We start from the raw sequence: 21,071 nt of genomic DNA on the forward strand, positions 1-21,071 counted from the left end.
AAAAGGACCAAGTTAACCTAAATTTAAGAGATAAAAGACCATAATAAACACTTTAAAAGATAAAGGAATAATATGAATCTAACAAATAAAATAAAAAATTAAAAGTACAATTTAGTCAATTATAATTTATCAATTAATTTAGTTCTTGAAACTATAATATTCAAAGTTGTCTGTAAAATTAAAAGGATTCAATTGTAATTTTTGTTTAACATTTAAAATCTTATAAATTAAGTCCCTAAACTGTTTGTTTCATACATTTATAACCTAAATTTTCATAATACCATAAATTTTAAAATTTTTCCCAATGTTATCAAAATAATCTTAATTTTGCCTCTAAAATACAACTAAGCATTCAAAAAATAATAAAAAGGGTTAGAATAATATATGAACTTTTAACATTTCCTTCTTCTTTCCCACTAAATCATTTAACTTGTTTAATGTATACATGAAAAATATATTATCTATAACATACAATTGTTAACTACACTTTTGATCTCCTAACTATATGTTTATATTTGTATAAGAAATATTAAAAAATAATATACTTAAATGTATTTTTATTTTTCAAGTATCGACATTGTGTGATTTTAACCTTTCAAATTTTAATCAAATAATTCTTCAAATGCCATTATTGTGCAATTTTAGTTTCTCATTAAAAATTTAATAATTTTTCTTTGAAAAGACAAATAATAATTTTACATAATAATAAAGATAATAACATACACACAATACGTGTGATATGTTGCATCAACATTACAACATGTACATATGAGTATCAAAAAACAAACATTAAGACAAACATGTATATGTTTAATTTTTACCCTATATTGATTTTGTATAAATTTGTATTTGTACCCTTGCCTTATGTAACTTAGCAAACTTATCATCACCCTCTCTATCCTTTTTCTCTTTAATATCATAAAAATGTACTCCATTGATAGTCTTATTGTTGCTATAGTTGTCTTCATCACTAAACTCGTGGCAAACACACTATCACTTCTTGCTACCAACTTACTCATATTGTCATTTTTTTTTTGCAATTGCTTTTAAGTAAGGTTACCATGCACAATTAGGTGTATTAACTATGTACTCAACATATTAGTCAACTTTTCATTTTTTTTCAATGGCATGAATTGCTAGCTCTATTTCGTCGTTATTTATGACTAACTCCTTCAAATCTTCTTCAAAAATAAGTATTGGATTCCCACCATAATCTTGCACCTTCTTCGTGGCTTAGGTCCATAACCAATCCAATGAATTTAAAATATGACCAGGTGTCAAGGTACAAATTACTAAATACATGCACTTTGTCTTCTTTGTAGTATAGTTTTGGTTCCTTTAAAAAAAGAACTCATATCATGAATAACAACAATAAAGACTATCACTACATAGTAACAACAAAATACCCAAAAGTTAGGAATAAAAACAATAATGCTATGAATAACAAACTCAATACAAATAACAACAATAAAGTCTATCATTGCATAATAACAATTGTAGCATTGTAAGTGTTCGATGTTTTAATTTTAACTATGTGATATATTGATGGTTGTTGTTAGTAGTGTTGTCTTGGAACTCTAAAGTCAAGAGATTCTACGAGTTAAGTTGGTCCCTAAGGAAACTGAGCTGAGTTAAGTTATCTCTAAGTTAGTTGTGATTAGAGGTTGTTGAGTTAACTGGGGTAAGGATATATAAAAATTTTCTTAAGACATGAACCTTATTAGTCCATATTTTACAAAATCCTAAAGAGAGATCCTCTAAAAGTTGGAAAACCCTTTTCAATATTTCATCCCCTAATTCATTTTCTACTTACAATTGATTGAGTGGATTACTTAGAGAGTTTAAGCTTCTAGAATTCAAAGTTTCAAGCCTCAGGTCGTGTGAGAATTCGTTCTTCTCTTTCCCTCTCCTTGATTTGGTTCTCCAAGAGGTAAGGGAAGCTCTATGATTGAAATCGATTGATGCATGTGGATTTTGTTGTCTTAAATAACTATAGTTTAGGTTGGAATTGTTTGAATTTGTGGGGGTGATAAGTTATGGGGTTCGGGTTCCTTTAAAGTGGTTATTAGTTGAAGTGTTGAAATTTTGATCTTCGATGGATGCATGTTGTTTTGTTGATAGTAATGAATTCCTTATGTTGCCTAAATGTTGTTTGTTGCAATGCATGTGATAAGGTTGTTGCATTCCAAGTGGTTTGGATCAAGATCAAGCTTTGCATAAGTGTAAAATTGATGTCGCATTAGGCACGCTTTCAGGGCTCTAGGTGTGGTTTCAACCATGGGGTTCTGTCTCATTCACATTAGGTCAGGATTGGTGACATCAAGTGTGAAAAGAGAGAATCATTTCGGATTGAAATCACATCGAGTGCCAATGAAGTGGTGTTGAGTGTGAGTTGTGTGGAGACCCTTATACATTGGGGTTGGGCATGGGCTTTTACTACACCAAGCACAAGACAATGGGAGAATATCTACCTCAACCACGCAAGACTTGGATATTTTGGCGTTGGGTATGGGCAAGAAAAGGAGCCCTCTACCTTAATGATGTCAAACATACTCTAAGTGACGTTGGACGCGAGTTGCATGATGAAAACTTGTGTGTAAAGTTATTTTATAGTAGAATGATGTATAATGGTAAATCTATATGTTGTAAGTTAATTTAATGTTTGATGGTATTTATGTTGTTAATTTGTAAGTTGATTAATGAATAAGTTGTATAAGTTGTGAGATGTCATAGTCGAGTGAGTTGTGAAGTTGTATGATATTTAAGTTGTTCAAGTTGTTAAGTTGATAAGTTACTAGGCATGTGGTAGAGATACATGTCTTTGCTAAAAGATACATAAAAACTAGAGGAAAGTAAATGTTGTTTTCAAAGTTAAAATATCTCATTGTATATATATACATTTTGGTATTCTGAGAGCTTAATTGTAAGTAAGCTAATTTTTGGATGGATAGTTGTTTTAGTTTGTCTTCTCTAATTTTTATGTGATATTCGTATGTGGGAAAGGTCAAGACATACATATACAAAGTGATCAACTAAGTAAAATACAAGGTTGAGGATTGAGTCCCTAACCAAGTATTGGAGAGACAAAGTACTTAAAGAGTAGTTGGTGGATTAATCCCATAGGTGACTTAGTATTGCAAGCTAATGTCATGATAGACCTACACTCAAATTGTGCTATCCTGACAATACTAGACTTCCTAGTTTAAGTGACAAAATCTAGGAAGTCAAATTGAGTTGTTAGTTGACCTAGTGGAGATAGGTCACACACTGTGATTTGATAAAGTCTAGCCACTTAAATTGCCCACCTTTGTTGTAAGAGATTTCTATAGTTGATATGTGTGACAACATGTTAGTTGTTTAAAGCTATTTTATGATGATGTGGTGTTGTGTTGAAAATTGTTATGATGCTATGAACTATAAGTTGTATGTGTTGTGGATGAAATGAGTTGTGCATTGCTTTATTAATGAATGTATGTTGTGATGTTGCAAGTTGATTAGTTTCAATCATATTGATTCTTTTCACAAGCTTACTCCATTTTTCCTCGTAGTTGGAATTATGAGGTCATACTTAGTATAAGAGCATGTTAGATGAGCAATATTTGCTTGGATGTCTTATTAGTGAGTCGTGTTGGTAGTGGTTCATTTTGTTAAGGTTACTTTAATGTAACCAGGTTGTGTATAGATGATCGATTAATGAATATGGCTTATTTTTGCATACATTTATGTATTTGATATAGTTGTATTTGCTAAAAAGTTATATTTTTTAACCATTGTTGTCTTTGATTTTTTTTTTTTATCTATACAAATTACAATGATGACATCATAATATAAACATAAGATCTTGTATATATTACTTCAATTTTTACTATGTATAAAAATTTAGTTCTTATATATAAAATTTGATTAAATCGATCATATTCCCATAAATGTTATTTAGTTTATCCCTAAAATTGTCAACTCCCTTACATATTTTTAATTTTGTCCTTATATACGTAGTGTATTTTTAATTTGGTCCTTATACAATAACATATTCTTATTTTGATTCTTTATATATAAGACCAAACTAAGAATGAACTAAATTAAGAGTGCATTCCATGTATAAAGATGAAATTAATAATGTGTAATGAATTTAATAAAGTTAGGGACCAAGTTGGTAATGTTTAACAAATATAAAGACTAATTTAATAAATTTTTATGCATAGGGTCTAAATTGAGAATCTTAATACATATAAGGACTAAATTATATGGTTAACCATTTCAAAAAATGCAAGAATTTCAATTGAAGCAATTAATTTTTAAAACTTAAAAATCTCTAAAATTAAAAAATTCTCTATCGAAACTCAATTTTATGATAAATTGTGATCGAATAACATTATAAAATTATTTTACGATATCAACATCACCATTAAACTCTTAAAGTTACATGTAAGTACATAGTTACATTTTTTAATAAAAAAATCAATTAAGGAATTACACTTCTTAACTATTCTCGTCTCTGATTTATGTTTTTAATCTATACAAATTATAATGATGGTAACACAATATAAATATAAGATCTTGTGTATATTATTTTAATTTTTATTACTAGATCGATTATAATGATTAATTCTCGTCATTGATTACTTTTCTATTTTATAAAATAAAAATACTAATATTTTAGTGTTTAATATATATAATATAATTAAAATTTATAATAAATTATATATAAAAAATACTATATTTGAATATAAATTACATTTAAAATAAATATTTTTACATATATATATATATATTATTTTAGATTTATGGTAAATAATTTCTATTATAAAATGAATAAATTTATTTATTAATAATTTATTTTAAAAATTAATATTCAATTAATAAATAATTATAATAAATAAAAGTTAAATTAAATTAAAAAAATTCTTATTAAAAAAATTCTTATTAAAAAAATACTAAAAATACTCTCACAAAAAATAAATACTCTTATTTAATATATATGAATTGGTTTAAAATCAATAACAATTTACACACCACATGTGAATAGAATCAACTCGTTAATTTTAATTTATTGCTTAAAAAAATAAATTTAATCGCCATTAATATATGGATTATGCAAATTATTTATCTTTAATGACATAGCCTTATACAATTAAATAAAGATAAAAACATGTGGTCACAGTCACAGTTCCATTCATCACTGCCTCATATTTAATTTTATTTATTTATTTATCATCTACTGTGCTTGTAGTAGTTTGGGTCAGAAGAAGTAAACTCGCAGCAAACACTCACACTCCACTCATAATAATGGCCACCCAAACCCAAACACCGTCGCATACAAACGCCACAATCGATCCAAACAGCGGTTTCTGTTCCAATTCCAGAACGTTTTACAGCCTCCGTCCAAACGTCCCTCTCCCGCCGCTGTCTCAGCCGCTATCCCTCACCGAGTACACCCTCTCGCTCCTCCCCGCCGCCACCGTCGCCACCGGAACCTCCGCCTTCGTGGACGCCGCCAGCGGCCGCAACCTGACGTACTCGCTGTTCCTCCGGCAAGTAAAATCCCTGGCCTCCTCACTACAATCGCTGACTCCTCTGTCGAAAGGCCACGTGGCGCTAATCCTCACCCCATCCTCGCTGCACGTGCCTGTACTCTACTTTGCCCTCTTATCTATCGGCGTAATCGTCGCGCCGGCTAACCCCCTCAGTTCCCCCTCCGAGTTGACTCACCTGGTGCGACTCGCCAAACCCGTTATCGCCTTTGCCACGTCAGCCATCACACCCAACATTCCCTCCCTCCGATTCGGCACCCTCCTCATGGACTCGCCCCTCTTCGATTCCATGCTCCACAACCGGTAAAATCAATAACAATTTTTTATTTACACTTTTTTTTTTATCCTTTATTATTACATCAAAAATAAATTCTGTTTTTTTAATATAAAGTTCAAAATAATCACCGGTGTAAGCGACATAAATAATTGTTGAAAAATTATTGTACTTATTTATTATTATATAAGTACGAAAAGTCTCAATTTTATTGATAAATTTTACAAAGGTCAAAATAATCACCGGTGTAAGCGACATAAATAATTTTTAAATGTTATAAAAATTATTGTACGTACTTATTATATAATAACAAAAATATCCCAATTCTGTTAATAAATTTTAATATATTTTTAAAACCAAATTATTACTTACTTAAAAATTAATGGTTAATCTCTATTATCTAATGTTTTTATACATCGATCGAGAATTCAAATATATCTCTATTACATCCTAAACTATATGATTATCTATATCATGTTAAGCAAACTTTCTCAATGCAAATATTAATATTCTAATATTAAATTAGAAAAAATTAAAAAATTAAAAATAAATAATATATTATTTTTGATATAGATAAATAAAATAATTTTTTTCTCCAATTAAATATATTTTTGACAGTAACGTGGAGGCGCCTAATAAAGTGGAGCTGAGTCAGTTCGACACGGCGGCGATTTTGTTTTCCTCCGGCACGACGGGGCGCGTGAAAGGCGTGGAGTTGACGCACCGGAACTTCATCGCGGTGATTGCGGGGTTTAACCACCTAAGAGCGGTGACGGTGGCGGTGGCAGAAGAGGAGTTGCAGCGGGTCTCTCTGTTCACGCTGCCGCTGTTCCACGTGTTCGGGTTCTTCATGTTGGTCAGGGCCGTGGCCACGGGGGACACGCTAGTGTTTATGCAGAGATTCGATTTCGAAGGAATGCTGAAGGCCGTGGAGAAGTATAGAATCACCAGCATGCCAGTGTCGCCGCCGCTCATCGTGGCACTGGCCAAATCAGAGCTCGTCAAGAAGTACGATCTCGGCTCGCTCAAATTTTTGGGATGCGGCGGCGCGCCGCTTGGCAAGGAGGTCACCGAGGCCTTCGCAACCAAATTCCCCAATGTCGAAATTTCGCAGGTAAGAACAACCTCTATATATATATTTATAATTATAAAGGTTGAAACTCTTATTTGGTCTCTTATAATATTTTTTATTTTAATTTAGTCTTACTTTAATTTTTTGTTTTAATTTGGTCTTCAATAATTTAAATTATTGCAATTTGGGACTTCCGTCCAAATGATTTAAACGAAGTTAACTAATGGTTACGTGGATGCCACGTAGATGGATTCCAAATTTCTTGAATATCTGGAATCAGAACAACCCGTTCTAAAACCAGAATAGGCCGTTCTGGTTCACGAAAAAAAACTCAAGGTACAAAGCATTTCAAACGCTAGATTTGATAATATTGTCAATGAGAATTGATAACTTCAATTGCTAAACATTTAGGCTATACAGTGTATCATTAAGGACGATGCAATGTATCACTAAGGACAATGGTAACAGGTTTTATTTTATTGTTAGTCAAACTGGAGTGAACCACTTACTACTAAATTGACACTATACAGTCAAGAATGAATTTTTGAACCTTTTTAGTATATGTTATTTCATGTGCATTCTGAGTAATTTCTTTGAACTTTTTTAGTATATGTTATGTTATGAATTTTTTGTTTTTAGTTTCTGAACCATGTTTCTGTCTTTGAATTTATGATATGTTATGAATTTTTATTTTCAATTTTTGAATCACAATACGACATTTTGGTCAAGATTTTGAACTAAACAAAGAAGGATTTTTGAAAGTTTTATTTATTTGATTTTTTTTGTAGTTTTATTCATAAATAATATTAATTTATTGTATTTTTATTAATATATTATATATAATGAAAAAAAATTACAATAAAAAGCATGAAGTTAGCGTTCTGGAAACGGGCCGTCTGGATTCAGAACGACCCGTTCTAAAAGCAGAACGACCCGTTCTGGTTTCAGAATGGCCCGTTCTGATGCACTTATGTTGTGTTAAATTTGCATTTGGAACGGCCCGTTCCAGTTGCAAATTTAACACATAACATGTGCAAGCAGAACGGACCGTTCTGGTTTCACGTATATTCATGAAATTTGGCATCCACATGTGCATCTACGTGACATCCACGTGACATCCAGTTAACTTCGTTTAAATCATTTGGACGGAAGTCCCAAATTGCAATGATTTAAATTATTGGGGACCAAATTGAAACCAAAAATTAAAGTGGGGCTAAATTAAAACAAAAAATATTATAAGGGACCAAATAAGGGTTTTAACCTATATATATAAACGAGTATAGTTATAATTATACCTATGTAACTTTTGACTAAATATTATACCGCTCAATAATTTTATATTAATTATGAATTTTGTAAATTCAACTGTTAGATTGAAAGTTCATATCTCTTAGATTGCATATACAAAATTTTATATTAATCTAAGATGATTTGATACTTCATTTTTATAAAATAAAATTAACTAATATATTCATTTCAAAATACACTAAAATATGAACACTTTAATTACCTTCAAGTTGTTGTTCAGTTTTAACAAAAAATTGATATACAGATAAAGTGATATGAACTTTAAATCTAATGGTTAAATTTATAAAATTCACATTTAATATAAAGTTATTAAGTGATGTAATACTTAAAAAAAGTTACACTGGTATAATTATAACCCCTATATATATATATATATATTTTTTTTTTCTTTTTCTTTTTCTTTTTATCAAGGATTTGTTCGCATTCTTACCTCACTCACCTCGTCAACTTCATACCATTTACTTCAACTAAAACTCAAAAAGTACGATATAAGATTAGTTTAAGATCAGGTTAATTTAACTTGGGTATGTAATATAATATATTAATTTTAATGTTAATACATAATTAAATTGTAAAGTAAAAATTATATAATTTTAATTAAAATATATTTTATAGTATATTTTAAAATAAACATAATCTTATATTATATTAGATAAAATGTTTTTTATTAAGGTTTTTTACAACTGTTATTTATTCAGTTAAGAAGTTAGCTTATGAACATAAAATTATTTAAAATAATTTAAATAAATAACATTGGATGACATGGAAACAACTTTGAAAGATATTCTGAACCCATTTTTTCAAATATATAATATATAATTAGGAACGAGAATAAATCAAATTTTAAATAAGAGTTTATAGTATAATTTGTTTAAAATTTGACATAATCTAATGTATTTAATAAAAAAATTTAAGATTAGATTTTTAAATAACTAATTTATTTAAAAAGATTGGACTTGAGGTTGCACAAATAGTCTTAAAAATCTAATTTATCAATTTATTTATCTATAATATAATAATATTATTATTTTTACATATTTTTAAAAATAGAAAATATTATAAATATAATTACAATAAAAATTAAATTTAAGTCATCATATTTTTAACTACCCTAATCAATCATCACCCAACTCACTCAAATATGTAAATGGCTCAAATATGTAAACTGATACCAAACAAATATTTATCCTAACAAGAAGGAGTTTGAACTATTTTCATCCTATCCATACTTATTTTGACTCATTCTCATCCTACGTGCCTCTTTCTCTTGAATGAGTGGCAGGTTTTTAATTTGACAACTCTCTTTTACCCATAAAATTCCAAACTTTTAACTTTCTTGTACTTGCTTTTTCTTCTTCTTTACTTAACTTTTATTATTAAACAATATTACCTAATTATTAAATTCAACCATGGCAAAAAGTCACTTTAGACAATGGACTAAATCAAACATTCTTAATCTTATTTAATGAATTTCATATTTAAATAACTTTAATCAATAAAATTATAAAAATATTTATTAATACAGATTATTGTTTACGTATGTACAAATTAATTATACAAATATATTAATTTTAGAACATTTTTAATTTTAATACATAGAAAAAATTATTTTATTTCTTTTTAAATTTCTATAAAATAATTATTTAATTATTTTTTAAAGAATTAATTACTTATATATTGTCAGTATAATTTTTTTATATTAATAATTAATTATATTTTTTAATTATATTATGATAGTGTTAAAAAATAGGTGATTAAGTTTTATTTTGAGAGATTTAACTTTTGATGTGGGTCCCATTATTTTTTATGTTTTGTGATTATCACTTGTCACGGGCTGTCGGTCTTTATTATTATTTTTAATGCTAGTGGGTCCCATGGAAATTTATTTTCTGAGCTCTATTTAGTGAATCAATTTTAGCATGCCAAATCCAGATTTCAAGTATCTCATAATTTACCGGGACTCAAAGGGGGCTTTTTATATACCTTTTTACGAATCTCTTATCGCTGTATTTTTTTATTAATTAAAATTAAATTATAGTAAGTTTTAATAGTTTGAAAATGGGATTCTCAAATTAAACAATAGAAAATTACATTTTTGGATGCCAAAAATGTATTACCATAATTTATTTTTTTAAGTTTTGTAGATACTCACCACATGTTTGGATCCCCCTTTGACAGAGATATTCACTAGTTTTAAAGCGTGTTTGAAAAATTGTTTTTTTAACAAAAACATAAAAACACGCATTTCAAAACACCAAAATACAAAGCACAATTTGGATCTTTCCCGTTCAACGTCGGTTTGAGATATTTCAACAATAAAACAAACACACTCTTAGTCTTGGTCATGTACGCACGTTAAGAACAATTTTTAACAGTATTTGAGTGATGTTGCGATTTCTCATCATCTGTTTTTTTACTTCGACTTTCGTGTAATGCATTTATGGGCGTCAAACGATTTGACTTCCCAAAATTTACAAATCCTGCCATTATAATTCTTGGAAATCATATTTATTATAATTATGATTTCTGAAAAAAAATTAAAATATGTTTAATTTTTCATAAATATTCATGAGAATATTTATATAAAATTTTCATAAATTAAAGATTTTTATATTTAATTATATTATAATTTAGGGAGAAAGGAAAATAGAAGGAGAAAGGGAGAAAGAAAGAGAGGCACAGAGAGAGATGGAGAGGGAGAGGAAGAGAAGGAGAGTGAGAGTGAGAGAGAGAGGGAGAAGGAGAGTAAGAGAGATAGAGACAGATAGAGAAATAGAAGGAAAGAGAGAGAGAGAAAGAGAGAAATTTTCTATTTTTAAAAAAGATATTATGGTCTTTTTATATGTATTAAGTTTTTTTTCTAACTCAGGAAACTTAGATTTTCACTCCTCTATGATAATGTTTTTGTGAAAAAGTAGGATAAAAATTGTTCTTGGCAAACTACATTCTTAAGAATCTCATTTTTAAAAAATAAGATTTTCGGTTTAAGATTCTCAAGAATGTAAAAACATTTCACGTACCAAGTATCATCTTGATAAAAAAATTAATAGTTACAATATTTGATTATATATTTTTTTATGAACCTAGTACATGCAATGTTCTAAACTAATAATTAAAAATTAATTTATTTTCGTGAAACATGATTTTTAGTAATTAAATATTATTTTAATACAAACAGATATCGAACATAATAATATTAGGTTAATCATGTCTTCGTGAATAAATCTTACATACAACCATGAAGTTAAGAGGTATTAAATTATATTTGATTATACTTGCACATACATAATAATGTTGTAAGTTAAGAAATATTAAATTATATTTGATTATACTTGCAATAATATTTTTTTTTTAAATCTGAGACATAATATTGATCAAAATATCCTAATAAAAATTTAAATAAAAACATTTTGTTAAAAATACTCTTGTCTCACAATTATAAATTATTTATTATAAATTTAAAATACAATTTATACATTTACAAATATATATTTATAAATGTATAAATTAGTTCTCCTATCTTTTTTATTCTAGTTAAAACCCTTAAATTCTAATTGCCTATTATTTTTTTAAAAATTAAATTGGTTAAAAACTCTCCCTCTTCAAAATTCTTCAAATTTTACCACATAATATCTTCTTTAAAATATTAAACATTTTATATAAAACTAGTAACCTAGTGAACTAAATATTTATTATATATAACTTAAATTTCTAATAAATTATATGTACAAATAAATAATATATTTAAATATATAAATTATATTTAAAATTTATATATATATATATATATATTTTTTGTAAATATATAAACTATATTTTAAATTTATAATAAATAATTTATAATTGTGAGGCAAGAGTAGTTTTGACTAAACATTTTTATTTTAATTTTTATTAGGATATTTTGATCAATATTATGTCTCAGATTTTTTAAAAAAATATATTGCTGCATTGGTCATTACCTATATGTATCATACACCACTAAAGAATTTTATTTATCCTGTGTATTAAAATAAAAAATGTTTTAAAAATTAATATATTTTTATAATTAATTTATACATACGTAAACAATAAATGGTATTAATAAATATTTTATAATTTTATTGATTAAAGTTATTTAAATATGAAATTCATTAAATAAGATTAAGAGATTTTGTCCATTGTCTAAAGTGACTTTTTGCCATGGTTGAATTTAACAATTAGGTAGTATTGTCCAAATCTTGCCTTGCGTATGTAGTCGCGTTAAATTTTGGGGATAACTATCCTATTCTTTGAGATGCCTCCAACATAGCGAGGAGATTAGTCTCTGCTATCGACGGTGAATATTTCAGAAAAAAAAAAAACAAAAAAACAAAAAAACAAAAAAAAACAAGTACAAGAAAGTTAAAAGTTTGGAATTTTATGGGTAAAAGAGAGTTGTCAGATTAGAAACCTGTCCACTCATTCAAGGGAAAGAGGCATGTAGGATCAGAATGAGTCAAAATAGGGGCTGATTGACCAAATTGGGGCACTTCCCCAAATTATTTACGTAAATGGGACTGTTTTTAAACAATGTACACCTTTGGGGCACTTTTTAACGGTGTCGCTATGGGCCATAGCGACACCAATGACACGTGAAATTTTTTAAGTTCAGGAAAGCCATGAAAGTCATATTTACAGTGTCGCTACAGCCCATGACGATAAAAAAACGACTTCAATGAAGTCGCTATAGCCTACAGCGCCTCATTTTTAATATAAAATAAAATATTTAGAAAAAATATAAGTAAATAGTTTTAAAAAATATGAATTTGTAAAAGTGGCGACACAATGTCGCTATAGGCCATAGCGCCACTTATTTAAATATTAAAATACATAAATTTTAAAATAAATATATATAAAAATAAAGAAATTACAAAGAAGATAAATAAAAAAATATAATTTTATATTACATTCATAATATAAATTAAAACTTAAACAAAAGAAATAAGTTAATAATTTAAAAAAAAAACGTAAAAAATAGTGGCGCTATGACCTATAGAGACACAATGTCGTTATAGGCCATAGCGCCACTTTTATAAATATTTAAATAGATAAAAAAGAAAAAAAAATGTATAAAATAATTTACTAGAAATAAATAAATTTTTGTAAAATAATTTACTGGAATGTTGAGTATATAATAATTTTTAACAGATATATTTTATTTAAGAATTGTGTATAGTGTATAATAAAAAATGAAAAAAAAAAATTTCTAGGAACATAATTTATTTATATAAATGGAAATAATAAAAAATACAAAAAAAATGAATTACAAAATAATTTTTAGAAAAAAAAACTAGTACAATAAATCTGGAGAGAAAAAAAGACCCAATAACCCAAAAAAAACGAAAATTTTGAAGAAAAAAAAAGGCTGGTGTCGCTATGGGATATAGCAACACAATGTCGCTATGGCCCATAGCGACACCAGCCTTTTTTTTTCTTTCAAAATTTTTGTTTTTTTTTCTACCTAAAGTTGCTATGGGTTATAGCGACAAAAAGTCGCTATGGCCATAGCGACATCAACTTTTTTTTTTCTTTTAGTTTTTCATTTTTTTCTACCTTAGTTTTTTTTTTCAAAATTTTTGTTTTTTTTTTTTGTTATTGGATCATTTTTTTCTCCAGATTTATTCTACCAGTTTTTTTTTAATTTATTTTGTAATTCATTTTTTTTGTGTTTTTCTACATTTTTTCCCTTCACTTCTTTTTGACCCAGTTTTTTTTTATAAATTTACATATAAAAAAATTATTAATACACTTAAACAATAAATTTTCTCTAAACTACATAATTAATTATTTTTAATTAAATTTATTAACAAATTACTGAATATATATTTTTAATTATATTAAACAAAATACTGAAAATATAAATTTAATTAAATTTGTTTATTTCTGTACTTATTTAATTAAAAATATAAAAATTAAGTTTTAAAATGAAATGTTAATATTTAAAAAATAAATAATATACAAAAATGGTGTCGCTGCCCATAATGACACCAGTTTTAATTTTTTTTCATTTTTTTTAGTTACGTATTTTTGGCCTAGTATTTTTAAATTAACATATAAGAAAATTATTAATATACTTAAAAAATAAAAAGAAATAAAATTACCTGAACCATAAATATATAAAATACAATTTATATTAAACAGTTTTAAATTTATATAAAATATTTATAAAAAATAAAAGTAAAACAAGAATGGTGTCGCTGCCCATAGCGACACCAGTTTTAATTTTTTTTTAATTATGTATTTTTGGCCTACTATTTTTTAAATTATTTAATTTGTGTGCTTTTATTTAAAAATATAAAAACGAAAATTTTAAAATAAAACGTGATTATTTGCAAAAAAAAAATTATACAAAATGGTTGGCGCTATGGCCCATAGCGACACCAAGTCGCTATGGCCCATAGCGTCTCTCTTAAGAAATTCATATAATTTAATTTAAAATTATATTTTTAAATAACTTAATTTTATTTTTATAAATATATAATAAATATTTCAGTTTATTATTTTTATTTTACATTTCTATTATTTTCATTATTTTTGTTTTTTTTCTTAGGCAGTGTTGCTATGAGCTACATTGTTTTTGTTAGTCAATGAAGTGTGCTGGCTCAGCTTATAGCGACACCGGTGTGACTCATTCCAGCCAAACCTAAACAAAAAAAAAGGCCACGTGTCATGGGTGTCGTTATGGCCCATAGCGAGACCATTGTAAACAGCCCCAAAGGTGTAATTAGTTACAAAACAACCCCATTTACGTAATATGTTTCTAAAACAACCTCACTATTGTCAAAAAGCCCAAAATAGGATGAAAATAGTTCTCACTCCTTCTTGTTACGATAAATATTTGTTTGGTATGAGTTTACATATTTGAGTCGTTTACATATTTGAGTGAGTATTGATAATTATTATAAATAAATAAAGAAATTTCAAAAATATTTTAATAATAATTTTTATTTTTAAATTTAAATTATTCAAATATTATACATAATTTTATTAATTAATATTTTTCATAATTTAAAGATGAATTTTAATTATTAAAATACTTTATTTCTATAAATTTAAACAAATTTAATATATAGTAATATAAAAATATAAGCAAGTATCTACGAATACAAATATTATGATATTTGTACACTTTATTAACATGTATAGAAAATACTTTTATTCATTACTCGTAAATATTCATTTACAATATTTATTTTCTACTCATGATATATTCAAACATTACTTACAAGTACAAATTTATTTATCATTATCTTTAGAGTCGAGAAAATAATGATTTTATAATAATAATAATAATTTTATTTGATATTATTAAATAACATTAATTATAAAAACTATATTTATTTTAAAATAATACATAAATATAGTAATATTTGGAATTGTTTTTATTTATTATTTTAAATTCAATCATTTCTAAATATTATATATTTATTTATGTTACTAATAATAAATATAATAATAAAAATACTTCTTTTTATTATTTTAAATAAAATTATTTAAAAAATTAACTTCAACTCCTTTTTTCTACCAAATTATTATTATTTTTACTTTATTTTTATTTATTTATTTTTCCACTTTTTCATACTTTTTTTCTTTATCATCAATAAGGAAATGGACCAAATTTTAAATATACAGGGTAGACTTATTTCCTAAAATTAAATCTAAAAATCTAATTTATTATCTATTATAAATTTTTTTTTATAAAGATGATTTGACTATTTAAAGTTTGACACGATTTATTAACCTATTTTGTAATTAATGTATTTAAAAGTTTATTTTGCATTAGTAATATTAAATAAATTAATAAATTTAATTGTAAATAAATTAATAATTATATTTTTAAATACATGTACAAGTCTTTATTTAATTTGTATGATAAGTATTTATTAATTTGCATGATAAAAAATAATTTACTTTATTATTATTAAAATTTAGAGTTAAAAATAAATATTTCCTATATCACATTTAAAAGTATTTTAAATAATTAATCATAAAAATGAAAAAAAAATATAGATGAAAATGTAACTATTAAGATTTTTATTTCCAATATCATAATTTCGTATAAAATATTTCAGTGTAGTATAAATTTAAAAAATATTACTATTATATCATAGATAAATAGATTGATGAATTAAATCTATAAAACTTTTTGTATAACCTCAAATCCAACTTTTTAAAATAAATTAGTTATTTAAAAATATAATCTTAACTTTTTTATTAAATAGGTTAGATCAGATCAAATATCAAATTTTAATCTGATTATACCTTAGACTCTTAAACTTGACTTATTTTCATTCTTAATTATAGATTGTACGTATATTTGAAAAAATGGATTCGGATTATCTCTCAAAGTTGTTTCGACCTCATCCAATGTTATTTATTTAAATTATTTTAAATAATTTATGTTCATAAGCTAATTTCTTAATAACTTAATAAATAACAGTTGTAAAAAAATTAATAAAAAACATTTTATCTAATATAATATAAGATTATGTTTATTTTAAAATATATTTAAAATATATTTTAGTTAAAATTGTAGTTTTTATTTTACAGTTTAATTATATGTTAATATTAAAATTAATATATCATATTGCCAAGTTAAGTGCGTGTTTGGTTTCGATTTATAAACGTAATTTTTCTTTCTCTCTCCACGTTTACAAACAAATTTACGTGGAAGTTTTAATTTTTTACTTCCCACAAATGTGAATTTTCACGTCTAAAAGCTGAAGCAAACACGCACTAAATTCAGCTGATCTTAACATAATCTTATATCGTACTTTTTGAGTTTTAGTTGAATTTAATGGTATCATGTTCACGCGGGTGAGTGAGATAAGTGTTAAGAACAAGAGGCATAAATTGGGAGCAAATAAACTCTCTGTATTCTCATTCATATTGCAAATGAAATATTACACTTATTTATAACAGAAAGAAAAAACAACATTTGCATCTTTAAATGCCACTCATAATTAACACCATTAATATTATTATAGGAATACCAAGCAAAACAAAAACTCATAATTTAAGTTTCATAACAAATCTCCCCCTTAAACTTAAATACTTTGCCCATCTCTCATTCCAATCAGCCTTTTACAATTCTCTAGCAGTGTAGTTGGCAGTGGCTTCGTAAATATGTCTGCAGCTTGAACTCGGCTTCCGACATGCTCCAACTCGACCTTTCCTTCTCTGATTTGTTCTCAGATGAAATGAAATCGGACGTCGATGTGCTTGCTCCTTCCGTGATTAACCGGGTTCTTTGCCAACTCGATTGCCGACTTGTTATCAACTCGGATCACAACCCCTTCATCTCGGATCACTCCCATATGCCTCAGTAAATTTGAAAGTCAAACTGCATGACATACGCTCCAAGAGGCTGCCACGTACTCGACCTCGCAGGTCGACAGAGTTACAATGGGCTGCTTCTTTGACAGCCAAGTAAAAGCCGTATTCCCGAGTAGGAATACATAACCCGAAGTACTCTTCCGATCATCAACATCTCCACACCAATCACTATCCGAGTAACCCACCAATCGGTAGTCATCCGATTTTGAATAGAAAAGACCAAGTGATAGGCTTCCTCGAACATATCTCGTATCTTTTTTATTCTAGTTAAAACCCTTAAATTCTAATTGCCTATTATTTTTTTAAAAATTAAATTGGTTAAAAACTCTCCCTCTTCAAAATTCTTCAAATTTTACCACATAATATCTTCTTTAAAATATTAAACATTTTATATAAAACTAGTAACCTAGTGAACTAAATATTTATTATATATAACTTAAATTTCTAATAAATTATATGTACAAATAAATAATATATTTAAATATATAAATTATATTTAAAATTTATATATATATATATATATTTTTTGTAAATATATATATATATTTTAAATTTATAATAAATAATTTATAATTGTGAGGCAAGAGTAGTTTTGACTAAACATTTTTATTTTGATTTTGAAATTAGTTCTCCTATCTTTTTTATTCTAGTTAAAACCCTTAAATTCTAATTGCCTATTATTTTTTTAAAAATTAAATTGGTTAAAAACTCTCCCTCTTCAAAATTCTTCAAATTTTACCACATAATATCTTCTTTAAAATATTATGTGGTAAAATTTGAAGAATTTTGAAGAGGGAGAGTTTTTAACCAATTTAATTTTTAAAAAAATAATAGGCAATTAGAATTTAAGGGTTTTAACTAGAATAAAAAAGATAGGAGAACTAATTTTGCTTAATTTTAAAAAATAAAAATACTTAATTGACTAAAACAAACTTGAGAACCAAAACCGCTCATAATCTAAAAAATGTAAAAGCCTAAAATATATTCGCCATGATTATGTCATGGGAATTACATATTTGTCCCAGCTCATGTTAAAATGTCACAAAAAAGATAATCATTTGTCTAATTGAAAAGAAGTATTGATTCAATATCATGTGCTATTTCCCATATGATGTCACAAATGAGTTTGGACTCTGAATTATTTTTATTAATCTGTCATTGTTGTTGTTATTTTAATCTCAGGGCTATGGTTTGACTGAAAGTGGAGGAGCGGTAGCTAGAACGTTGGGACCTGATGAGTCTAAAAGGCATGCTTCTGTGGGTCGACTAACAGAAAATATGGAGGCCAAGATAGTGGACCCTGCAACTGGAGAGCCATTACCTCCTGGTAAACAAGGGGAGTTGTGGATACGAGGTCCACACATCATGAAAGGTCATACCTATTTCCTTCTTTTTTTTGTTCACAATGTTGTTGAACAAAGTATCCACTATCCATCCACTTATTGATTACTAACTTTTGCAAAGGAATTCGATTGATCACTTATAGTGAAGTTTCTTTTTTCAACTTTTTTTCATCTACAAACTTGAACCCGAAACCTTACTCAAAAGAACTGGGTCCAGTACTTTGAACTAACAACTTTCTAGTAATGATTTTTTTTGTCCATGGACACAATCCGTGCAATCTCTCAAAGTTGACAACGAAGATTTAATTTGTGCTTGCCGTGTGATATTTATTGACTAAATATTATTTTAATATTGACAAAAGTTGATCGTAGGAACATCAAATCGACTTCCAGTATTCTAGAAGATGCCTTATAAGTTACAACTACTTGCCAAGAGGCTTAGTTGACTTTCTAGTAATGTGCTTGCATTTAGCAACACTTTACTACTTTAAAAAAATCATATATAATTTGAAAGGTGTGTCGGAAGGCTTCTTCATTTATAATATTTTAGGCAATTAATAAGGGCACCAAAACCATTGATTAAAAAAGTGCATAAAACCCCGATCTCAGGTTTAAGCATACAAGATGAAAATGGATCGAGTTTTTGACCAAACACATTTCATATCGCTAGAGAAATCTAATTAACACTTTATGGTCTTGATTGTGTAACATGTTTGATGAATGGTGTTATGATTATGGTGCTGGTGCAGGTTATGTGGGAGATGAGAAGGCCAGTGCCGAAACATTGGATTCAGAAGGATGGCTGAAGACTGGAGATCTTTGTTATTTTGACTCTGAGGGTTTCCTCTACATTGTAGATAGACTCAAGGAATTGATCAAATACAAAGCTTATCAGGTGAGATGTTCTTTCCACCAACACCCTTTTTTATATATTACTTTACTGCTTGCACATTTTTCTTACCATTTTTTAAAACCAAATCCAGGTTCCTCCTGCTGAATTGGAACATATACTTCTCACCAATCCTGAAATTTCTGATGCTGCAGTGATTCCGTACGTATCCAGTGCTATAAGAGGAATGTTAACTATATACTTTCTAACATATTTCTTTTAACACTCTTTATTATTAATTAAAATTCATTGAAATTTATAAAATTACGAGAGAAATTCATTAAATAGAGTGTGAGATCTATCAAAAATTGATTATTTTTAATAAATTTCAAATTAGAATAAGTGTGTCCGCATAATTTCTCGTGCTTTAATTTTGTGTGTATTATGAAGCAGATCAGTTGTCTTCAATGGCAGTGATTTGCATTTGCTAGCTTTTCCCCAATTCTAGTTCCCATGGGAAAGTCACATAAAATCACATTGAATTCCTCATTTTAGAGGAGCCAAAGAAATATCTGGTTCTCTATAGTGGTAAAGTAAGTAATCTCACTAGTTGATGAGAATATCATTGGTCCATATTATGTGCACATATATAACTAATTAAAAATATGGTAAAGTATGTTGATTTTCTCATCAGCTATTAAGATTATTTACTTTATCTACGCTCAATTTAAAGAAGCCAAATCCAATCCAAAAGAAAAATGTGTTGCTGCAATTCACTAGCCTTAACAGACATGACTTGGTCTTGTTTTGGGGACAGTTATCCTGATGCAGACGCAGGACAGATTCCGATGGCCTTTATAGTAAGAAAACCTGGAAGCAACATCACTGCCGATCAGGTCATGAAGTTTGTGGCAAACCAGGTGTGCTTCTGAAATCTTATAAAACCTAGATGTTCCTAGGAACAGGTCATAGTTTTTGCTTTTCCTCTTGCCATGTTGCTCAAATGTGCTTGCTGTTGCAGGTTTCACCATACAAGAAGATACGACGTGTTTCTTTCATCAACTCTATCCCAAAATCTCCTGCTGGCAAAATTTTGAGAAGAGAATTAGTTGACTATGCTTTATCTAGTGGTTCATCCAAATTGTGATCAAGAACACCATGGAAAGCAGCACTTACTTGTGCAATATTTTCTCTACAGCGATTCTATTGCTAGTTTGTTAATGTATTTATTATTTGGCATAAGAATGGTAAAATGGTCGGATTTGTTGGACTAATTCAAATCACAAACTGAAATATAAGGTTTGAGCTTTATATTATAAACCTGAATAAAATGTGAGCCTTTTAATCGAATCAAATAGAA

The 21,071-nt window shown here is 27.2% G+C and overlaps 1 protein-coding gene across 1 annotated transcript; it reads left to right on the plus strand.

The window, feature by feature from the left end:
* The first annotated feature begins 5,213 nt into the window (after positions 1-5,213).
* Positions 5,214-21,071, plus strand: LOC109796029 (4-coumarate--CoA ligase-like 9). The gene is made up of 7 exons (XM_083076582.1): positions 5,214-5,834; positions 6,424-6,919; positions 18,722-18,911; positions 19,632-19,777; positions 19,866-19,933; positions 20,529-20,631; positions 20,733-21,071. Exons 1-7 carry the CDS (start codon positions 5,287-5,289, stop codon positions 20,856-20,858), a joined length of 1,677 nt encoding a protein of 558 aa, XP_082932708.1. The 5' UTR covers positions 5,214-5,286; the 3' UTR covers positions 20,859-21,071.

Source organism: Cajanus cajan, chromosome 6 (genome assembly GCF_000230855.2).
Source record: "Cajanus cajan strain Asha chromosome 6, NIPB_CcT2T_4, whole genome shotgun sequence".
In the NCBI taxonomy this organism is placed as follows: domain Eukaryota; kingdom Viridiplantae; phylum Streptophyta; class Magnoliopsida; order Fabales; family Fabaceae; genus Cajanus; species Cajanus cajan.

What these genes read in the sequence shown, in the direction of transcription:
- LOC109796029 (XM_083076582.1), top strand. Translation starts at nt 5,287, where the DNA reads ATGGCCACCCAAACCCAAACACCGTCGCATACAAACGCCACAATCGAT. An exon ending in CCAATGTCGAAATTTCGCAG is followed by an intron (nt 6,920 to 18,721) that starts GTAAGAACAACC and finishes TTTTAATCTCAG; the next exon opens with GGCTATGGTTTGACTGAAAG. An exon ending in AGGTCCACACATCATGAAAG is followed by an intron (nt 18,912 to 19,631) that starts GTCATACCTATT and finishes GTGCTGGTGCAG; the next exon opens with GTTATGTGGGAGATGAGAAG.